The sequence below is a fragment of the Bidens hawaiensis genome, unplaced genomic scaffold (genome assembly GCF_021521415.1).
Source record: "Bidens hawaiensis isolate Kalapana, Puna unplaced genomic scaffold, B.hawaiensis_p1.1 tig00004412_1, whole genome shotgun sequence".
Lineage (NCBI taxonomy): Eukaryota > Viridiplantae > Streptophyta > Magnoliopsida > Asterales > Asteraceae > Bidens > Bidens hawaiensis.
The window spans coordinates 632,099-651,678 of NW_027491265.1; the positions used below are offsets into that span (position 1 = coordinate 632,099).

Genomic DNA, 19,580 nt, shown 5'->3' on the forward strand with positions numbered 1-19,580 from the left:
GCATTTAGATCATTTGTAATTTGATGAGAAGCACCACTATCAAAGAGCCATGGGCGGGTGTCATTGGTGTTTGCATTCAGAACCTGCATCATATTAGCTTGTTATGCATTGTTTTGAGTTCCTTTGGGCAAAGAAGGTAAGCCAATGTGAGTATACTGTTTCTTAAAGGCGAAACGTGAGGTAAGAGAGTGACCTTTTGCCAAGCAAAATTGGCTTTGGCCTAAAAAAGGTCGGTTTTGAGGGGTTGCTTGGGGAGTGGCCAAAGGTTTTGAAGGTTTAGGTGGGTTATGTGAAGTGTTTCGAGTGTGCCAATGTTTATGTGTGTGGCCAGTATTTGAATCAAAAGCAGTTGTTGAAGAGTATGAATAGTGGTGTGTTGTTGGGCTAACAATAACTCCTTCTTGATTAGATTTTCGTGAAGTTCCTGGAACAAGATTGGGGTATCGCGGGCATGAATCGCATCGATGAATTTGTAGGAAGTGGGATCCAACCCGTTTAAGACAACATCAGTAACATATTCCGGGTCGGGTTGTTTTCCGAGGATAGCGAGTTCATCGGCTATACCTTTGATCGATTGCATGATGTCGGTTATTGTTTGATTTAGACTTTTGATGGATTGTTTTAAGCGATATTGAAGCTGTTTGATATGGCCACGGGAGGTGGAGGCATAGGTGTCGGAAAGTATTTTCCAAGCCTCAAGTGGAGATTTGGCATTTGTGATTAACAAGACAAGAGGAGGAGAAAGGCTACCGACTAATGCTCCGAACAGTAGGTGATCTTGACGGAACCAGCCGTTAAAATCAGCATGAGGAATCGAATTTCTGTCTTTGTCAACATACGGTTTTGGTACCGGAAGTGTGGCATCAATGTATTTGAAGAGGTCAAGGCCATAGAGGAGGGCTTCGATTTGTGTTTTCCAACTTAAATAGTTGGTTTCAGTAAGTTTTAGAGAGGGAGGCAGGGTGACAATTGGAGAGAGGATGAGGTGTTGAGAGGTAATGGTGGAAGATGTAACAGAACCGGTGGTTGCCATAGCTGCCGGAAAACGTAGAGTTTCCAGAGAACAAAGCGGCAGATGCATGGTTAGGAGGCGGCTATATTTTAAGAAAATAGGATTCCTGGCTGATACCATATTAATTGTATTCAACCAAATTGGTCTTTCTCATTAAACTGCTTGTTAATATATACAAAGTACAACATAAGTCTAGGCTATGAATATGAAAATTTACAGTCAAATAAAAGATAATAATTTGATATTCAAATTATTTTATGCATTTTGGTGGGAAATCAATTGTAGTGTTAATAGTACGAGGTGTCACAATGATTGGCGAAACTTCCAGCATCGCAATATTGTAACTAGCAACACTACTAGCGTTGCAATGTAATTTGTGACACTTCTAATATCTAACGCAAGTTAGGCGAGACTGTCCGCGACAGTAGTAGAATGTGATGAGTTTTCGTAGATTAACTTTTATGTAGACCGGGGTTATCGAAAAAATTAACTTTCCGTTATTCGTTGTCCCTCCATGCACTCCAAATTTATTGGAACAAATCCGTTCTCGATTCTTTTGGGGGTTCAAAATTGATTAAAGGAAGATTCATTGAATATCATGGAAACATGTCTTTGTGACAAGAGAAATGTGACATCGAGATTGGTTCATTGGAAGCGTTTAAAAAGGCACTTTTACAAATGTGGAGGTGTGGGTTTGTTTGAAATAAACGTAGTTTATTGTTTAAGATGGTTAAAGCCTTATATGGGCAAGATAAGAACCCAATTTCCTAAATAATGATGGACGATGACATGTGTGTGGTCGGCAATGTGAAGATCATTTATTACTTTAGACGAATTGGATGTAATTGTTGATCAGTTCTTCACGTATGTAATAGAAAACATGAATGTTATGATAAACCTATAAGTAAAACATACATGTTACAGCAGAGAGAGTAGCCATGTTGATGGGAATCCTCTAGACGACATGATATTCAGCTTGGTCGAGTTCCCCTTTAGGATGTATATTAGTGATGGGGATTAGGGTTTTTTTATGGAACCGAAAATACAGAGAGAAAGGGTCACGAATTTGTGTGAGGTTTTGAGTTATGTTCTTATGATGTTAATTGATCTCTCCATATATTTATATACACCCAAGGGGAAACCCTTGATTAGCAAGTAAGGGTAATATGGTCCATCAACAATTACCTAGCTAATATAATTATAAGGTATAATTTTTTTATTTTGATCTATTTTTATATAAATGATAATGATGGCCATACATACATATATATATATATATATATTCTTACATTCTCCCACTTGGCCGAATAAACATTTATTATGAGCGTTAGCTTAGTCTACAGATTTTAACACTCATTGTAGCTTTAAACTCAAACTGGAGTAGAGAAATGCAGTCATTGAATTGAACATCAGCTCAAGACCCCCATTAATTATACTGCAGTCTTTATTTAAAACCTAAGTAGTTATGATCAAAATTTTCAAGTAAGCCCTTCAGAATATTTGATTTGTATACTAATTTGTCTATATGTCATTACGCATGCAGAACATATTAAGAGAAATACAAAATCAAAACTGGTGAGGAAAATTAATAATTAGTCAATTTAGTTTCCTCAATTCATTCATAAACGAATAATTTATTTCATATCGAAATTTAATGCGGCACCTCTCGTACTGTTACTGTTTGAGAAAACGTGGTAGCTGGCTTTGTCATAATAAGTCTTCAATATATAATTTATATGGAGTTAATAAACTTATGAGTCCAATGATAAATTTTGAACAACATTTATTTACAATTGCGTTGAGATTTAATCAACATATTATGTCATTAAAATTTAGATTGTTGTTCTTAGTTTATTATGACTCCTCCATGAGATAGATTTACATAAGAATATATCCTGAAATTTACATTTTCTTATTTTTGAATATGACGAAGTTTAGAATAATCAATCGGTTTGAATTCTCACTTATTCTTTTAATTTATAGTCCCCCGTTTCCTTTAAAGATATTTCAATACTCTTTTAGATGCTTCGCATTAATCTAGACATATCTAGTGTGTTGCAATTCGAGTAATATCTGAACGAATATAGACTTTTTTTTCCTTTCAAAAAAAAAACCTACATAAGGCTTCTACATAATAAAGCATAAGGAAACAATCTCAGTGATCCTATTATCCTCTAAAGGAGAGCATTATTGTGTGTTACTTGTATAAGGACCCTTTTAAGTTAATACTTATAAAACAAAACTAATGTCTCTTCAGGTCTATCTCAGTATGTTAAGATATATATCACGTAAGGGATATCTCTTGAGATCTATCATATCAAAGTATGTATAAACAATACTTAAACTTATGTAACATATGCTTGTCAAAAGAATGTCATCTATATAAGGACAAGTTTGTTTTTAGTTGCTCCCACTCATCTTGAGATAGGTATATTGATCCACTTAGTTGTTGATGAAAATTATTGTATAAAGGTTTCATCATATTTTGATGTTTGCATTAACCCATAAATGGATTATATTGACTTACAGACTAAGTGTTCTTTGAGCTTCAGTTTAGAACTTCAAGTTACTTTATGAACATGCAAATATGCAAGCCAGTTGTTAAGAAAAGTTGTTTAAATGTTCATGTAATGTAGCTCTTAAATATTATAAGCTAATTGAACAACGATGATCCTCAAAGAAATCTTTTGTAATAAGGGTAAGAAAATTCTTTGATGATTTACTCCCTCTTAAATATAACCTTTAATAATCAATCATGCTTGTTAGTGTCTTAACGTTTGTATTAGGATTTAGTTTAGTTATGAACACTCTTAGGTGATCAACCAAATCCCAAACGTTATTCTGACTTATAGAATTTTATTTAGATTGCTAATAATAGCTTTATACCATTCAGAAGATTGATTGATATTAATGGTTTGATTAGAAGAGGTAGGTTCAGTAAACTTTCCAACATCCATTTCAACTTTAGTTAATGGGGTTATATAATCATCAAAATTGGTAGGTTTTTAAAACCTAGATGTCCTCCTGAGTTAATTATTGGGTTTATTAGAAGTTTCAGTTTTATGGATTAGCTCTTGTTTAGGTTGCTATCATTTTCAGGATTCTAAGTGTATAAGAGTTGGTGTAGTATAGTGTATAAGAGGTGTAATCGGAGTTAAATTTGGCGTAAAATTTAATGACTCTTTTCCCCCCGCCTCTTGCACTTCTGATAAGTCATTTTAAAGACTTTTACTGCTCCCACTGACCTTAGAAACCTTTAGGAAATTAGCATGCGCGCTTAGGGTCAATATTTAAAGACCAATAGATTCTAATGGAGAAACTAGTCGTTGTAGTTTCTCTTGTTTTGAGGATTACTTTAGTTATGATAAGAAATCTGATTATGCCTATATTTAAGTACCAATGAAACTTTTGTAAGAGTAGTATTGAATTCTAAGGAGATAAGTCATGATGAAACAGTTTTGTGATGGAGCAATGTCTTGTACAAGAGGTGTAATTGAGTTAATATCAAGTTTTTACCCCCTTCTCTTGCAAATCTTACAAGTTATGATTAAGACACTTAATGCTCCCACTGATCTTCAAATCTCTTTGAAATCTACATGAGAAGTTTCAATGATGTACGTGACGTAGGAACATTTCATTCATATATTAGACTTGGTTTGATTTCCTTAACGTCCATATGTCATAAGAAACTTAGGGACATTTTTTTAGAAGAAATCATATTAAAATTAAGTATACATGAATGAATCTGTTTAAGACCATGGACTGATGTTTGGGTAAAAGTTAGTTATTATTATATATTAATTAGTTATATTTGGGTAAATAAATGAATAAACATTGGTACTTCAAGTATTGCTATGTGTTTTCAGGACATTGGAAGTTAAGGAGCTTAAACGAGCTAATTCAGAGCCATCCAGATAAAGATTAAGCAAGCCTCGAGAAGATGAAAGCATGGGGAAACATGTACTGAGGGTTAAGAAGGATTCGGGAAAGGATTGGATGAGAAACCTGAAGCCGAAGTGAAAACTAAACAAGATGGGTTACCAGGAAAGTGCCTTTTAGTAAAACGGGCATATCTCGGCCTAGAAAATGAGTTACGGAATCCATAATATATGAATTTCATGTTTCTCGACGATTGGAATCTGAATATTGTAAGTCCCCCCGGGGCGTTGCCGATCGATACGAGATCCGCACGAGGTCTAGGAGTGCGGAATCCTCCTAGACTCGTTTAATGGTGTAGAAGACGAAGAACACAATTACACACAAACACATACACGAACAAACACACGAATGGGATAAACACATCTGCAGATCCTTTCATATAATAATCATAACTCGTTACATACCAAACACGAAAACAAAGACACGGCCGACCCGAGGTGAGCTCTACCTCGGGCCGTCCCACACGACTCTCCCTCTCGGTTTCTCTCTAGACAATTAAACTGATCACAAAACACTCTAATTTTCTGGATTCTCAAACCTAAACAAGACACATATATATATAGACAAAACAACTTCGCGGGCTTGGGCTTGGGCCAGTAGGCGAAGTTGTTATAACTTCGCCTATGGCGAAGTTGTTCTAACTTCGCCTATGGCAGAAGTTGTTACAACTTCGCCTATGGTGAAGTTGTTCTAACTTCGTACTTCGTTTCCGCTGATCAGAATTGCATAGCGACGGTCACAAAATGCACCAACAGACTCCCCTTTGACCGTTGCTCTCAATTCTAACAAACACAAAAGATCATCTGTTACAAAACATGCACCAACAAATATGAAATCAGTTTACACCTTCGCGATATGAGAAGATTCTAGACATGCAACTTCGCGATACGCGAAGATGCATAAAATCGAAAAAATCTAGGTTTTGCTTTATATAAACCCATTAACCCCACCAATCGGTTTATTATGACTTTACAGAAGTAAAAGAGGAGTTGTAGGGAGATTTCCATCATTCCAAGGCTTCCGATTAGTTCCGGGTTTGTATGTTCATCAAAGATAAGTATTTTGCATAATATGTCGATGTTCGGCTAAACTCTAGTGTTCGTTCTAGGCTAAGGTTTTGTCTGAATATTCCATTTGGAATAAGTTCCACGAATGTCATTGAAATATAACTTTGGGTGGACCCATACTTATTCCTTAAGCTTAGTAATGTTTATGGCATCTAACACATGATTTTAAAATCACTTAGAATGAGATTATATGAAAAATCATCCTTATTAACCATGTCATAAATTTTCATGAATTTTGGTTTCAATGGATGAAATGTTAGATCTCATTTGGCTTTTGTTAAAAAAATAACAAGATAGAGTTGTGAAAGTATATCGTATCATCTAGTTCTATCTTTTAATATTTATATCCGGAGATTGATAACAAATAAGATGAGCATTTAATTTAAGATTGACTTTATTTTGGCTATGCAAACCTCACAACTGTCATAACGCAGCTTAAGTATTGATACTGAATTCTGATTAACTACCAGAATTTATAAGGTATCCTAAAGCATAACTAGAACAGTTTATTATGGTTTATGATAACCTGAACATTTAATTTTGTCACCAATACTCATGTTAGTTATTCGTTCATTTTTGGTAAGGAAACATATAAAGAACTAGAATCAACCAATCATTTGTTAAAGAATTAACTATTATGAATATGTGACTACTTATTTCAGCCAATTGTTCTTTTAAATTATGGATAGTGTCATTGTTTATGCCTAGTATAATGACATATATTCGCAGTGAGGCTTCTCTTTAGAGAACTTAAAGCTTGAAGTTATACTTGTATTTTGTCTATGAACCTTAGAAACATATAAAGAACTAGAATCAACCAATCATTTGTTAAAGAATTAACTATTATGAATATGTGACTACTTATTTCAGCCAATTGTTCTTTTAAATTATGGATAGCGTCATTGTTTATGCCTAGTATAATGACATATATTCGCAGTGAGGCTTCTCTTTAGAGAACTTAAAGCTTGAAGTTATACTTGTATTTTGTCTATGAACCTTAGAATTGTCCTATTTTTGGTTTTAGTGGTAGTGAGTTGAATAACATCTTATTTTCCAGTATTAGATATTTCTTTTCTTGTACATATGTTGCTGATCAACACACTCATTTTCCTTTGGTACTTCTAAGTGTTATAGTTGATTCTTAAGGCATCAAATTCTACTATTAAAAATTTTAGTGTATAATGTACTGGAAAAATTATACCTATTTTCATGTGTGAGCCCTTAATTTTATGGGTCATGATACTGTATATTATGATGTATCTAGTAATGTCATTTAACCTTATAGTTAGAATTTAGAAGGAATGCATGCATCTTTGAAGTTATTTTTATTATTTTCTAGATATTAGATTAGTCTTAGGGAAAACTAAATCTAGAATAACTCTATTTGATAGCATGAGTTTATTGATTATCATAAGAGACATTATGTTTGACTCATTCCATATGTTATGTTCTAGTTTTCAATAGAATAATTGTTATTAGAAAGAACAGTGGGTTAGTCATATCATGTCTTAAGAGATAATTAAAACTAAGAAGAGCTAAATGTTATTGAAACTCTTTATGAGGCAAAACTAATATTTGTGTTTTAAGATTATAGTGGATGTTTTGGATGAGAGTAATTTCTAGGAAGAAAATTATAGTGAATAATGTAATGGATATTAAAGTAAGACAGATTAAATTTTATGATCAATAGATTAATGAAGAATCATTAATGTGAGGATCATTATATTTTATTGAAGATGTAATATGTCTATTATTAACATCAAACTAATAGAAAACTTAAATTAAAAGTTCTACTTAAATAAAAAAATAAATCACCTTTAGACAGAATTAAAATTTATTTAAGTATATGTGCAAAACAATTGTAACACATCATCTTTGGGCAGAAGTGAGACAACAATTTTAATTATGCACGAGTTAGTTTTGCTTTATTTAAATGTAACTCATCACCTTTGGGCAGAAGCGATACATTTAAATCATGTTAAGTGAAACTAACACGGCTTATATTGAGACTTGAATGATATGTTAGATGCAATCATCACCTTTGGGCAGAAGTTTACATCAACAATTTATTCAAGTGTAAGTCTTTCCATGTTTTGTAAAATTAATCAATATATATTTATATTTTAAGTGTCTTACAAAACTAACATATTAGGCTAAATAACACGTCTTGTATTAAGACTTGAATGATATGTTCGATGTAATACATCACCTTTGGGCAGAAGTTTACATCAACAATTTATTCAAGTTTAAGCCTTTCTATGTTTTGTAAAATTAATCAATATATATTTGTATTTATATTTTTCGTGTTTTCTGTTTTAATGAGATCTCGAAAATTATTAGTTCTCGGTTAACACTTAAGTTTTCGGTTTTTATTGTGTTTTCGGTTTTATGAGATCTCGAAAATTATGAGTTCTCAGTTAACACTTGAGTTTTCGGTTTTAATTGGGTTTTTGGTTTTATGAGATCTTGAAAATTACGAGTTCTTGGTTTTAATGAGATTTCAGTTTTAGGAGATCTTGGTTTGACCAAGATTTCGGTGAGCACTAAAATCAAAATTATTTAAGGTAATAATATTTTGGTTCAAATTCTTATGGATTAATTTTATCTCCAAGATTTGTTTAATTTTGAAATTTATTTCTCAATAATTATTCAAAATTTATAAATCTTTGGAGATTTGTTTATTCAATTATTTTAGGAAAAACACAATTATAATCCGAATTTTAACCAAAATGTTTAATATTTTCGAAAAACCCATGATTAACACGAAGAACACCACCGAAAAACCATAAAGTTTTTAACAGGTTTTTAATGTGAAATCAGTTATAAGATTTTTAAACAGATTATATACAACCAGATTTCAACAAGTTCAAAAATTTAATGATAATAAAAGGCAGAATTAGGGTTTATCAGATTTTAATTCATGTCTTCCGGTTTAGATCCAGATTTAGGGAAAACATAAATAACTGATTAATCAACATCGCTCTGATACCACATGTTAATCAGTTCTTCACGTATGTATAGAAAACATGAATGTTATGATAAACCTATAAGTAAAACATACCTGTTACAGCAGAGAGAGTAGCCATAGCTGATGGGAATCCTCTAGACGACATGATAGTCAAGTTGGTCGAGTTCCCCTCTTTATGATGTATATTAGTGATGGGAATTAGGGTTCTTTTATGGAACCAAAAATACAGAGAGAAAGAGTCACGAATTTGTGTGAGGTCTTGAGTTATGTTCTTATGATGCTAATTGATCTCTCCATATATTTATATACACCCAAGGGGAAACCCTTGATTAGCAAGTAAGGGTAATATGGTCCATCAACAATTACCTAGCTAATATAATAATAAGGTATACTTTTTTTTTGTTTTGATCTATCACACACAAAGAGTATGGTTAAATATTTATTTATGATTAAGAAATATAATATTTATTTACAAAGGTGATAGTAAAGTAATGTTTCTTCTTGAAGAAGAAACCTGGTTTAGATGTTTCTTCTTGACGTGTGTCTAATAACCCTATAAAAATGACCCTCACAACTAAGCTTTAATATTAAAACGAAAATCCTAAAACCACACACAACCGGCAAGTGTACCGATCGCAAGTAGTATAGACCTAGGAAGTCCGAGTATCGAACATGTGGACACGTAAGACGCTAACGATTACTGACCCTAGACAAGACCTACCTTAGAATAATATTTAATTGATTTTTGATTTCTTTTAACTTAACTGAACTAACTGGACTAACTAACAAAACTTACCAAAAATAGAAAACTTAACGACAAACTAACTGTGTTAACTTAGGATGGAGAAAAACGTCTACCTAGGTCTGAATCAAATTGTAGGCCTAACAAGCTAATGGATTGAATGACATCAAGACACCGGTCCCTAAATATGACACGACTAAGGATCGCTCGGGCTCACTGGATTACCTCTCGGTCTCACACAACAAGCCTAAACTACTCAAAATCGGCTAAAACGACCAAACCGGGAAACAATTGCTAACGTGTTCTAATGCTAGATCACCTCTCGGTCTCACCAACACTCGACCCTAATGGAAATGAATACTACACAACCAAGGATAGAGGAACAATTTAGCTTAAACCAAAATAGATCAACTAGTAGCTCAAAACACCTAAACCTGACAAGAAACGAACTCGCTCTCGCGCAATCCTTATAATTTACTCGTATCTGATTGGGCTATATATAAAATGGTACAACTGGTTGAACCGGGTTATGCCAAGAGGTTCAACCGGTTAAATAGTTTACCTTATAATTTTCAATAAAGGGATTTTTACATATTCCCCCTTCCTAAACCTTTGAAATTACATATTTCCCCAAAATACAAGTTTTTAATGCAAAATGTACAATGCTATTTAAGCATGGTTTGGAGAAATATGTACTTTCAAAGTTTAGGAAGGAGAAATATGTAAATGCCCCTTCAATAAATGCAATTTCAGCTCCAAAAATAACCTAAAAGTAAATGATTCCATAACAAAAAAATAATTCAAAAGTTAATCCATATTAAAAAAAATAATTCAAAAACACTCAGTTTTAAAAAAATAGTCCTAAAATTTACACGTTTAATGTTAATTTTTTGTTGGGTTAAAAGTAATTTTGATAAAATATGAGCCGCAATTATCTAAAATTTCTCAGACTTAAAACCGGTTTACCGGTAGACAACCAGTATTTTAGAAAAAAACACCAGTAGATGTTCTAGGAAACTGGCCGAAAATACCAGACTCAAAATACCGGCCAGCTGTGCAAAATCCGATTTAACCGGTTCAACCGATTTTTAAAGCATTGCTTCTAACCCGGATCTTCTCACTTGCAAACAAAACGGAGAACCATCTGAGCCACACAAACCTCTTTGTTAACTTGCATTTGTATTTAATTTTTGTCTAAATCGCTGAGGTTTTTTTTTTCTTTTTGGGCCCTATGCAGTGGTATAGCTCGCACAGGCCTGATTATGACCGACTTTTGGATATGCTTTTGTTGGTGATGATGATGGTGTTTGTGGATGGATTAAAAGGATTATTATATTATTATTGTTATTATTATTTATCATATATTCATATTACCAAATTACCCTTGCATTGGAGAGTTTTTTTTATCAAAATGAATGGATAGAAAAATTATTTACCAAAGTGATTTGAAAAGTATTAATCAAATTAGGTGATTTTTAAAAATCTCTTTTTTCTCACTCTTAACATCATTGGATAAACATAACTTGATCTAAATTAAGAATTTAAGATAGACAAAAAAAATTAAATTAAAAAAATAAAAAATTTACAATTTTATATTTCGTCATGTTAAAAAATGAAAACATATTAAATCATTGTATAAATTTCACAAACATATTTTAACCATAAAAAAACACCAAAAACAACTATAACTAATTAAGAGAATATCTTAGCTTGAAAAAAAGAAAAGACAAGGTTGAATGTTGCTCGAAAAGGCTCAACTAGTCAACTCGAATGTAAACTCGGCCAGGCCAAGGCTTGTTCGCATACGAGTTTTTTTTTAGACGAGCTTTTTTCAAGCTAACTTCAAGGGAGACATGAGCTATAAACTTTTTAAATAATCCTATAATTTTTCAAGCCGAGTTTTCCTCTTTAATAAGATAAAAAACGTTTTTTTATATATCCATGTGTCACTTCATAACCATTTATTATCCCTGTTGATCAACCAAACCGAGTTGGCTTAGCTCATTTACATGCGATTTTTTTTAGTCAAGCTTTTTTCAACCAATATTCAAACGAGCAACTAGCTTTTTAAACATCACTGTAGTACATTTTTTCTTTCCAAGCCAAGCTTTTCTGTTCATTAGTTTTATAGCATTTTTTACATAGTTTTTTCCTACGCGGAGATAAACACTAATGAAAATTCAAACAAAAGATAAACACTAATAATTTAAATAAAATAAATAACAAGTCACTTACTAGATCTATCTGTATCATTATTTTACGAATTTTTTATAGTAAAACAGATATTTGTAAAAATAACTTTGTTCAGGTAAAAATAACTTTGTCAAGCGAGATTATTCTTTGCACGCACACAGATTGACTTATTTGAATGCACTTTTTTTTAAATAATTTAGAGCACAACGAGATAAAAACAGTAAAAAACTAAATTTTTATTTGTTAAAATTCGATATTTTTGGTCAATCTCCATTCAAATTAAAAAATTTATATAGAAAATATGTTTATCCAATTATGTTAAGAGCAAGAAAAATGAGATTTTTTAAAATCACCTAATGTGGTTAATATTTTTTAAATAATCTATTTTGGCAAATAATTTTTCCACTCACCCTACTCTGGTAAAAAAAAACTCTACATTGGATGGGTAACAAATAGTCAACTGACAGAAGGGCATAAAAAAGTCTATTAGAAAAGTACCAGCGCATATATCAATCAATTTAAGAATTTGATAGCACATAGACACAAATCAAAATTTTCTAAAACAATTTCGTGAACCAAATCCCCAACCCCCCCCCCCCCCCCCCCCAATCAACTTTTGCTTATATTAGTCTTAATAAATTTAATAAATGATTAAATTAATATTACCATAAAAGATTCTCATAGTCCACAGATCATTTAAAAAAAATCTAAAGACCTCTTCAAAAAGCAATTGGTCAAGTTGCACCTTAATTTCAGAGCCAATTTAGTCCGTAGTAGTTTACCCAAAACAGAGGACCAAGTCTTATAACAATGTTCATAAGATCTTTATCATCGGCCACTTCAAATCAAACTCCATATATATTAGAATCAGGAATTTAAACACAGAAAAGAGAGAAAACAGCTATGCATTTAATATTACTGATATCAGTAGTGGTTATAGCATCTTTGGGGCTAGCAAGCTCTCAAGACAGGCTAGATTGTGAAAGTTCATGTGGTAATGTGACCATTACATTCCCATTTGGCTCACGTGAGGGATGCTACTACAGTCCTGATTTCCTGGTATTCTGTGACCGATCATCCCCTGGGGGACCAATACCTTATTTCAAAAATAGGACAAGCAATATAGTCATTACAAATATGACAACGAGCAAGAGTGAGATGGAAATTCAGATGTTCGTAGCCAGCGATTGCTACAACAGCTCCGGTCCAGCCAAAAGACTAACAGCATCTTTGTCCTTGAGGGATTTTCGGATCTCAACCAAGAACAGATTTATTGCCATTGGGTGTGACACACAAGCCTTTATTGCGGGAGTGCTGGGGAACGATATCATTAGTACTGGATGCACTTCTACATGTGATAGCACCACACATATCACAAATGGATCTTGCTCAGGAGTTGGGTGTTGTGAAATTGCAGTTCCAAAAGGAATGAGCACTTTTGCTATGTCGATAAGTAGCTATAATAATCATACAAATATAACGGAATTCAACCCTTGTAGCTATGCTTTTCTCGTTGAAGAGGGGAAGTACGAATTTTCTTCCCGTGATCTGCTTGAGTTTCGAAGTGATCAGAATATGCGGATGGTACTAGATTGGGCTATTGGAAATGATACGTGTGACACGGTAAATAAGGAAGCTGATAATTTCTTATGCAAGACAAATAGCATGTGTGATCAAAACTATACAGGTCCAGGATATCGTTGTCGTTGCTTAGACGGCTATAAAGGCAACCCTTATACTAAAATTGGCTGCGAGAGTAAGTACAGATTTCATATTCGAGTATTTTGTTTCCTTCATTTGTTCCAGAATTTCACCTAATTGAGACCTTTTGCTATTCAACAGATATTAACGAATGTGAAGATAAAAATCATGGTTGTACACACAAATGTATTGATAAAGAAGGATATTATGAGTGTAAATGTCGAAAAGGTTACTCGGGAGATGGCAAGATAGGTGGATCAGGTTGCAGGGCAAATCAGTCACTCCTTACAATAATTGCTATATGTAAGTAAAGTCACAATCATTTTTCATTTTGTAAACGGAACTGCTACTAGAGCTCAAATCATGATGTTGTAAGTGATGGCACAGATCCTTTATTACAGCAAATAACACACAGCAACTGATCAAAACTGATGATCGGCTCTTTCTTGATTAATTGAAATACATACTGGACTAAAACAAAGAAGACGATTGCATCTATTCCTAACCCTAGCTGCTGACATAAATAGGCCCATTCACACACACACACGTAACATGAACGTGTTGATCAGCCCCATTCACACACACACGTAACATGAACGTGTTGATCAGCCCACGATTAAAAACTGAAACATGACCCACTACTTAACTTACAATTAAACATAACAAACATGTGACTTAAATAAATAACTTCCTAATAACTTGACCCTCTAAACTTGAATTCCTACTGACCCGTATCCGACCCGATTTGACCCGTCAAGATTAACCCAACAGTAAGATACATGTTTCTTATTGCAGGTACCTCAGCAGCTGCCACATTTTTACTTGTATTTGTAACCTGGTTATACTTCGGAATCAAGAAGCGTAGGCTTATTATTCTTAGAGAAAAATTCTTTAAGCAAAATGGTGGATTCATGCTCCAGCAACGAATTTCTGGGGATGGTGATTCCCATGACCAAGCTAAAGTCTTCACTATTGAGGAGCTTAAGAAGGCAACCAACAACTATGATGAGCGCAGAATTATTGGAAAGGGTGGCTATGGCACAGTTTATAAAGGGGTTCTATCTGATAACAGAATAGTTGCCATAAAGAAGTCCAAATTACTAGAACAAAGTGAATCCCAGATAGAACAATTTATCAATGAAGTTGTTATCCTATCCCAAATTAACCATAGAAATGTGGTGAAGTTGATTGGGTGTTGCCTGGAAACAGAAGTCCCTTTATTGGTGTACGAGTTCATTCCAAATGGCACTTTGTCTGAACACATCCACAACGAAAGCAAGTCATTAGCTATAACTTGGGACATCCGACTCAGAATAGCAACCGAGACAGCTGAAGCACTTTCATATTTACACTCCTCAGCCTCTGTTCCAATCATCCATCGAGACATCAAGCCAATGAATATACTTTTGGATGATAATTATGTAGCAAAAGTGGCCGATTTTGGTGCATCTAGGCTTATACCTATGGATCAAATTGAGTTGGCCACTATAGTGCAAGGAACATTAGGTTACTTGGATCCTGAGTACATGCACACAAGCCAGCTAACTGACAAGAGTGATGTTTATAGTTTCGGGGTAGTGCTAATAGAGTTGTTTACCGGAAGAAAGGCTCTTAACTTCGATAGGCCAGAGGAAGAGAGGAACCTGGCTATGTACTTTCTATCTTCTTTGAAAGAGGGGAGACTCTTCCAGATCCTTGACGAACACTTGCAACTAAACGAAGTTCCTAGCGAGATCATCCAAGTTTCACGACTTGCGGAAAGATGCTTAAAGGTTAGAGGAGACGAAAGGCCTACAATGAAGGAAGTAGCAATAGAGCTGGAAGGGATATTGGCATCCGTGATACATAAGCATCCATGGGTGCAAACTACTTCAAACGAAGAAGAAACAGAATATTTACTTAGAGAACCAAAGGAAGGGTATGAATACACAGATGGGGCCAACACAAGCTCATCTACTTTTGATAGCATGAGCAAGCAAACTATATTACCAATTGCTAGTGGTAGGTAATGGTACAGAATTGTAACCTTGATTTTGGTAGACCTAAGAAAGATAATAGGCAACAATTACGTTTTGCTTATCTTTTATAAACTTCTTGGATTTTGATGTGTGTAATTTTCTCTTTCTATTGGCATGTACCTTGTATGCCCAACGTCATCTGCATATGTTTATAAATTTATTAAATTTCATTTTCAAACGTGTAAGTTACTTAATTAGGTCACAAATTTGGTAGACAAAAAGTGATCCGAGGTATGCAAAACGAGCATATTATGAAGTCTCATACTCTATCAGAACATACCAAAAGTGTACTCAGTTCACTTGGATAGTGATTGATAATTTCCTTATGCTCCCATCTAATTGCTCTAACTCTTTGTGGTACTTTGAATAAATGATGGTTTATCTCTATAATTAATATACCTTATTTGAGTCGAGTGCATTGGAGATTATAATTACCAGGTGCCAGAGAAGTTTCAACACCTTTTTTATGTTGTGGGAGGTTTTTGGTTGTTACACAAGAGACTCCTACTAGTTATTGGAGACAATTACTCACTACCATGAAAATAGACATTTAATGGTCAATTTTAGACCAAAATCACAACAATCACAAAATTAGCAACAAACACTGCAGACAACACCATTTTGGTTGCGAAAAAAGTCACAAGTATGTTACTGCGTCATTTTGGTCACAAGAAGGTTGCATAAAAAGGAGAAATATGTAATTAAAATCAAAACTTCAGTTGCAATTTGTGAAAATAGCAATACCAATTAATAGTCTAACAATATGGGCGATATGGTTTAATCTTATAGGCGCAAGTCGGAAAATATTCCAACTTTGAAGACTTGTTTTATTTTTAGCATTTGATTTGGTTTCTAATTAGACATAGGTTTAATTTTGACTTCTTATCTTTTTGTTTTTGTGTATTATGTCACTAATAAACGAAAAGAGTCGATGTAATCAAAACTCCAACGTGTTCTCGGTTTTTTTGCTCCGGGTGTTTCAATCCCAAACAAGTTGTGATTTGTTTGTCAGGTTATGAACCGATAGAAGTTGAAGGAAGCTAGGGCCAGCTGATTTAGATCGTTTAAAACAAATAATCGATTGAAGGAAAACCAAACGATCATCATGGGCGATTTTCAAGTTATAGGCGGTGTCAAGTAGGATGATCAAATGGTGTCATGTACCAGTACCGAATTGGGTATCATCGGTTCTGACTCGGTACCAAATTTATGAGGTTTCGAGATTGGTACGGTACCGGTATGGTACGGTTCAGTGCAGTACAAATATTTTGCCTAATTTTTGTCTTCACTACCGATACCGCTACTGAGCTCATCCATGGTGTCAAGAAGTTGAACAACATCAGCAATCACACGTGGTCTTCGTGTTTGATGTTTTATCTTCGGGGCAAGACCCAAGTACCAAGAATTGACACTAATGGTATGATCCATAAGTGGAGGATTCGGGGCGGTCAGAAGATGTTTATTCTCAAGACCACAGTGGAAGAAGAACTACTCAATCATCTACAAGGCGTAAAGAAAGGTGAAGGAAACGTTAGCCGAGGTGGAAGAAGAATGGAATGTAGAAGAGAACATGGCCAGGAGAAAGAAGTGTTAGCTTTTACTACTGGAGTCAAAGAAAGAACCAACAATCTTGATGAGTGGATCGTCAATTCCATATGTTCAATTCACATGACCGAAGACAAAGATAAGTTATCTAACCCTTCTATTAGTTTTGGAAATAACTTGATTTCATCACAAATGAGTATTGGTGTAGGAAAGAATAATAGTAAGCATGCGTACTAGGCAACAAGAGATCAGCGTCATCACAGAGACTTTGGGAAGAAGTGGGTGATGCCTTAGGAGCAAAAGCTTGTGAGTGAAGAGAGAGAGAGAGAGAGAGAGAGAGAGAGAGAGAGAGTGATCGATTTGACTCCAAGATCAGCAAATGCAGTTTTTAAAATATTGGGTTTTGTAATTCAAAAGGGTAGCGGCACAGCTTGTTGCCCGCTTGCCTTCTGTTTCGATGTAATCCAAACTCAATACTGTTCGTAAAAAAAATGATTGAACTCTTAAAATGAAAGATTTTGGTCTTTGTATAATATACCTATGATAAAGGGATTTAAACACTTGTTTACTTCTTATTAAAGAAAAGTTTAGATTACATCGAAACAGAAGGCAAGCGGGCAACAAGCTGCGCCGCTACCCCTTTTTGAATCGCAAAACCCAATCTTTTAAAAACAATATTTGCTGATCTTGGAGTCATAACATAGCTATGCATGACCCGCTGAACACGGGTAAGTAGCTCCACAGCTTCAGGCGCGAGGAAACCAAAAGTGTCAAAATCAAAATAAATAAATACATGTTGGTTGTCAAGACACACCTTTTCATATTTTGCCACCTTACCTGAAGCAGCTTTTAATGCGGCTTGACCGACTGCGAAACCACTACTCCCTAAGCCCACCAAAGGAGAAACTCCTGTTAAATCCACACACACGTGTTTCCCTCCTATCCATCCAAACACCAAATTGTCAGCTGGTCAAAGAGATGATCTTCCCTCCGACAGGTCAGTCAGGAAATTCACAGGTTCTTCTTTCTTAACAGAAATTCCAGCTCGCCTGAATATATCAAAGAGCACATCCCTAACCAGATCGTGTCGGTACTTGAACCCCGGGAGCTCTTTACAGTGCACCGGGTGCTCCCCATATGAGGGTAAACACGCCTTACGACAAACAAGACATATCTCATCAACCGGAAATAGAGGAATCATGAGGCGATACTTAAGGATACTACGATACTCCACTGGAGACATATGCTGGCCTAACCCATCTATAGGGATAGCAAGAAGAAAATCTTGAGCATGTGGTGCTTGTAGACACTCAAAAATGGCTTTTTGTCTGCTTGTCATGTTAAAGTGTGACTCCATGTCGTGAACAATTTTACTAAAAAGAGTGCACGCCAATGCATGCTGGGCTTTAGAGGGGGGCGGTCTCTTTGTTAGAGAAACTGCTAAAATCGAAGCTTGGAATCATATCACGAAGACAAGCCAGAGCACAAGAATAATCAGAATCCATCCCACATATACCACTGTCTCGCAAAATGTGATCCTGAAGCACCCACGATTGGGCTCTCGAGGCCACAAATGCATAAGAGGAAGCCTCTACTGCCGAATACAACCCCAAACCCCCATTCTTAATGGGTAAGGAAGCAAGTCGCCATTGGAGATCTCCAAAGAAAGGACCTACACAAACTACAATGTCCTCAATCGCCTCACGCAATCCCTTGTCAAAAAACACCGCTGCCTCCATCATGTGTACAGGTTGGCATGTTCTCAAACCGAAGAAAAGTTTAGCAATACCCATACATGATCGAAGCAAAAGTAACTCACTCTGCGGGTCACCAAGTTTTGGGAGAAGACGCATCAAATCAACAGCATTAGTAGCTCTCTTCTTTGCCAAACCCTTAATAAACCCGGTGTCTTTACTAACAGCTCCCCAAGAAGCTTCACCCCTAATAATGGTCTCCCGATGTCAGCAGGGAATAAACCGTCACGAGACTTCGTACCATCACAAGAAGGCCAAAATAGCTCAGTTTTCTTAATATTCAGTTCAAGATCCAAAGTTGGACCCGTCACCTTAATGATATCCAGCACTCTAGCCACCTCCGTTGAATCTCCAATGACTGTCCCATCATCAAGATACCAGGCATGAAGAAGAAGCTTGCAATTGTCTCGAATCTGATGCACAAGGGGGTGTAAAACAAGGGAAAAAAGAAGTGGTCCCAATGGGTCTCCTTGTTGAACCCCCCGTGGTGGACCAAATATTATCATCCCCAAGATATAGTCTTGATGGCTGCCCATATAAAAATTCCACCCACAAGGAAATAGAAGGGCATCTGATCCTTACCTCATGAAGTAAAGCTGATCTATCCACCATATTAAATGCATTAGAAAAATCGACTGTAA

The 19,580-nt window shown here is 35.0% G+C and overlaps 1 protein-coding gene across 1 annotated transcript; it reads left to right on the plus strand.

The window, feature by feature from the left end:
- The first annotated feature begins 12,819 nt into the window (after nt 1-12,819).
- LOC143626469 (wall-associated receptor kinase 2-like) lies at nt 12,820-15,631 on the plus strand. The gene is made up of 3 exons (XM_077096554.1): nt 12,820-13,677; nt 13,764-13,925; nt 14,418-15,631. Exons 1-3 carry the CDS (start codon nt 12,825-12,827, stop codon nt 15,629-15,631), a joined length of 2,229 nt encoding a protein of 742 aa, XP_076952669.1. The 5' UTR covers nt 12,820-12,824.
- The last annotated feature ends 3,949 nt before the right edge of the window (nt 15,632-19,580 follow it).

Coding starts and splice junctions, on each gene's coding strand:
- LOC143626469 (XM_077096554.1), top strand. CDS start 12,825: ATGCATTTAATATTACTGATATCAGTAGTGGTTATAGCATCTTTGGGG. Junction 13,678..13,763: donor TACTAAAATTGGCTGCGAGA/GTAAGTACAGAT, acceptor GCTATTCAACAG/ATATTAACGAATGTGAAGAT. Junction 13,926..14,417: donor CCTTACAATAATTGCTATAT/GTAAGTAAAGTC, acceptor TTCTTATTGCAG/GTACCTCAGCAGCTGCCACA.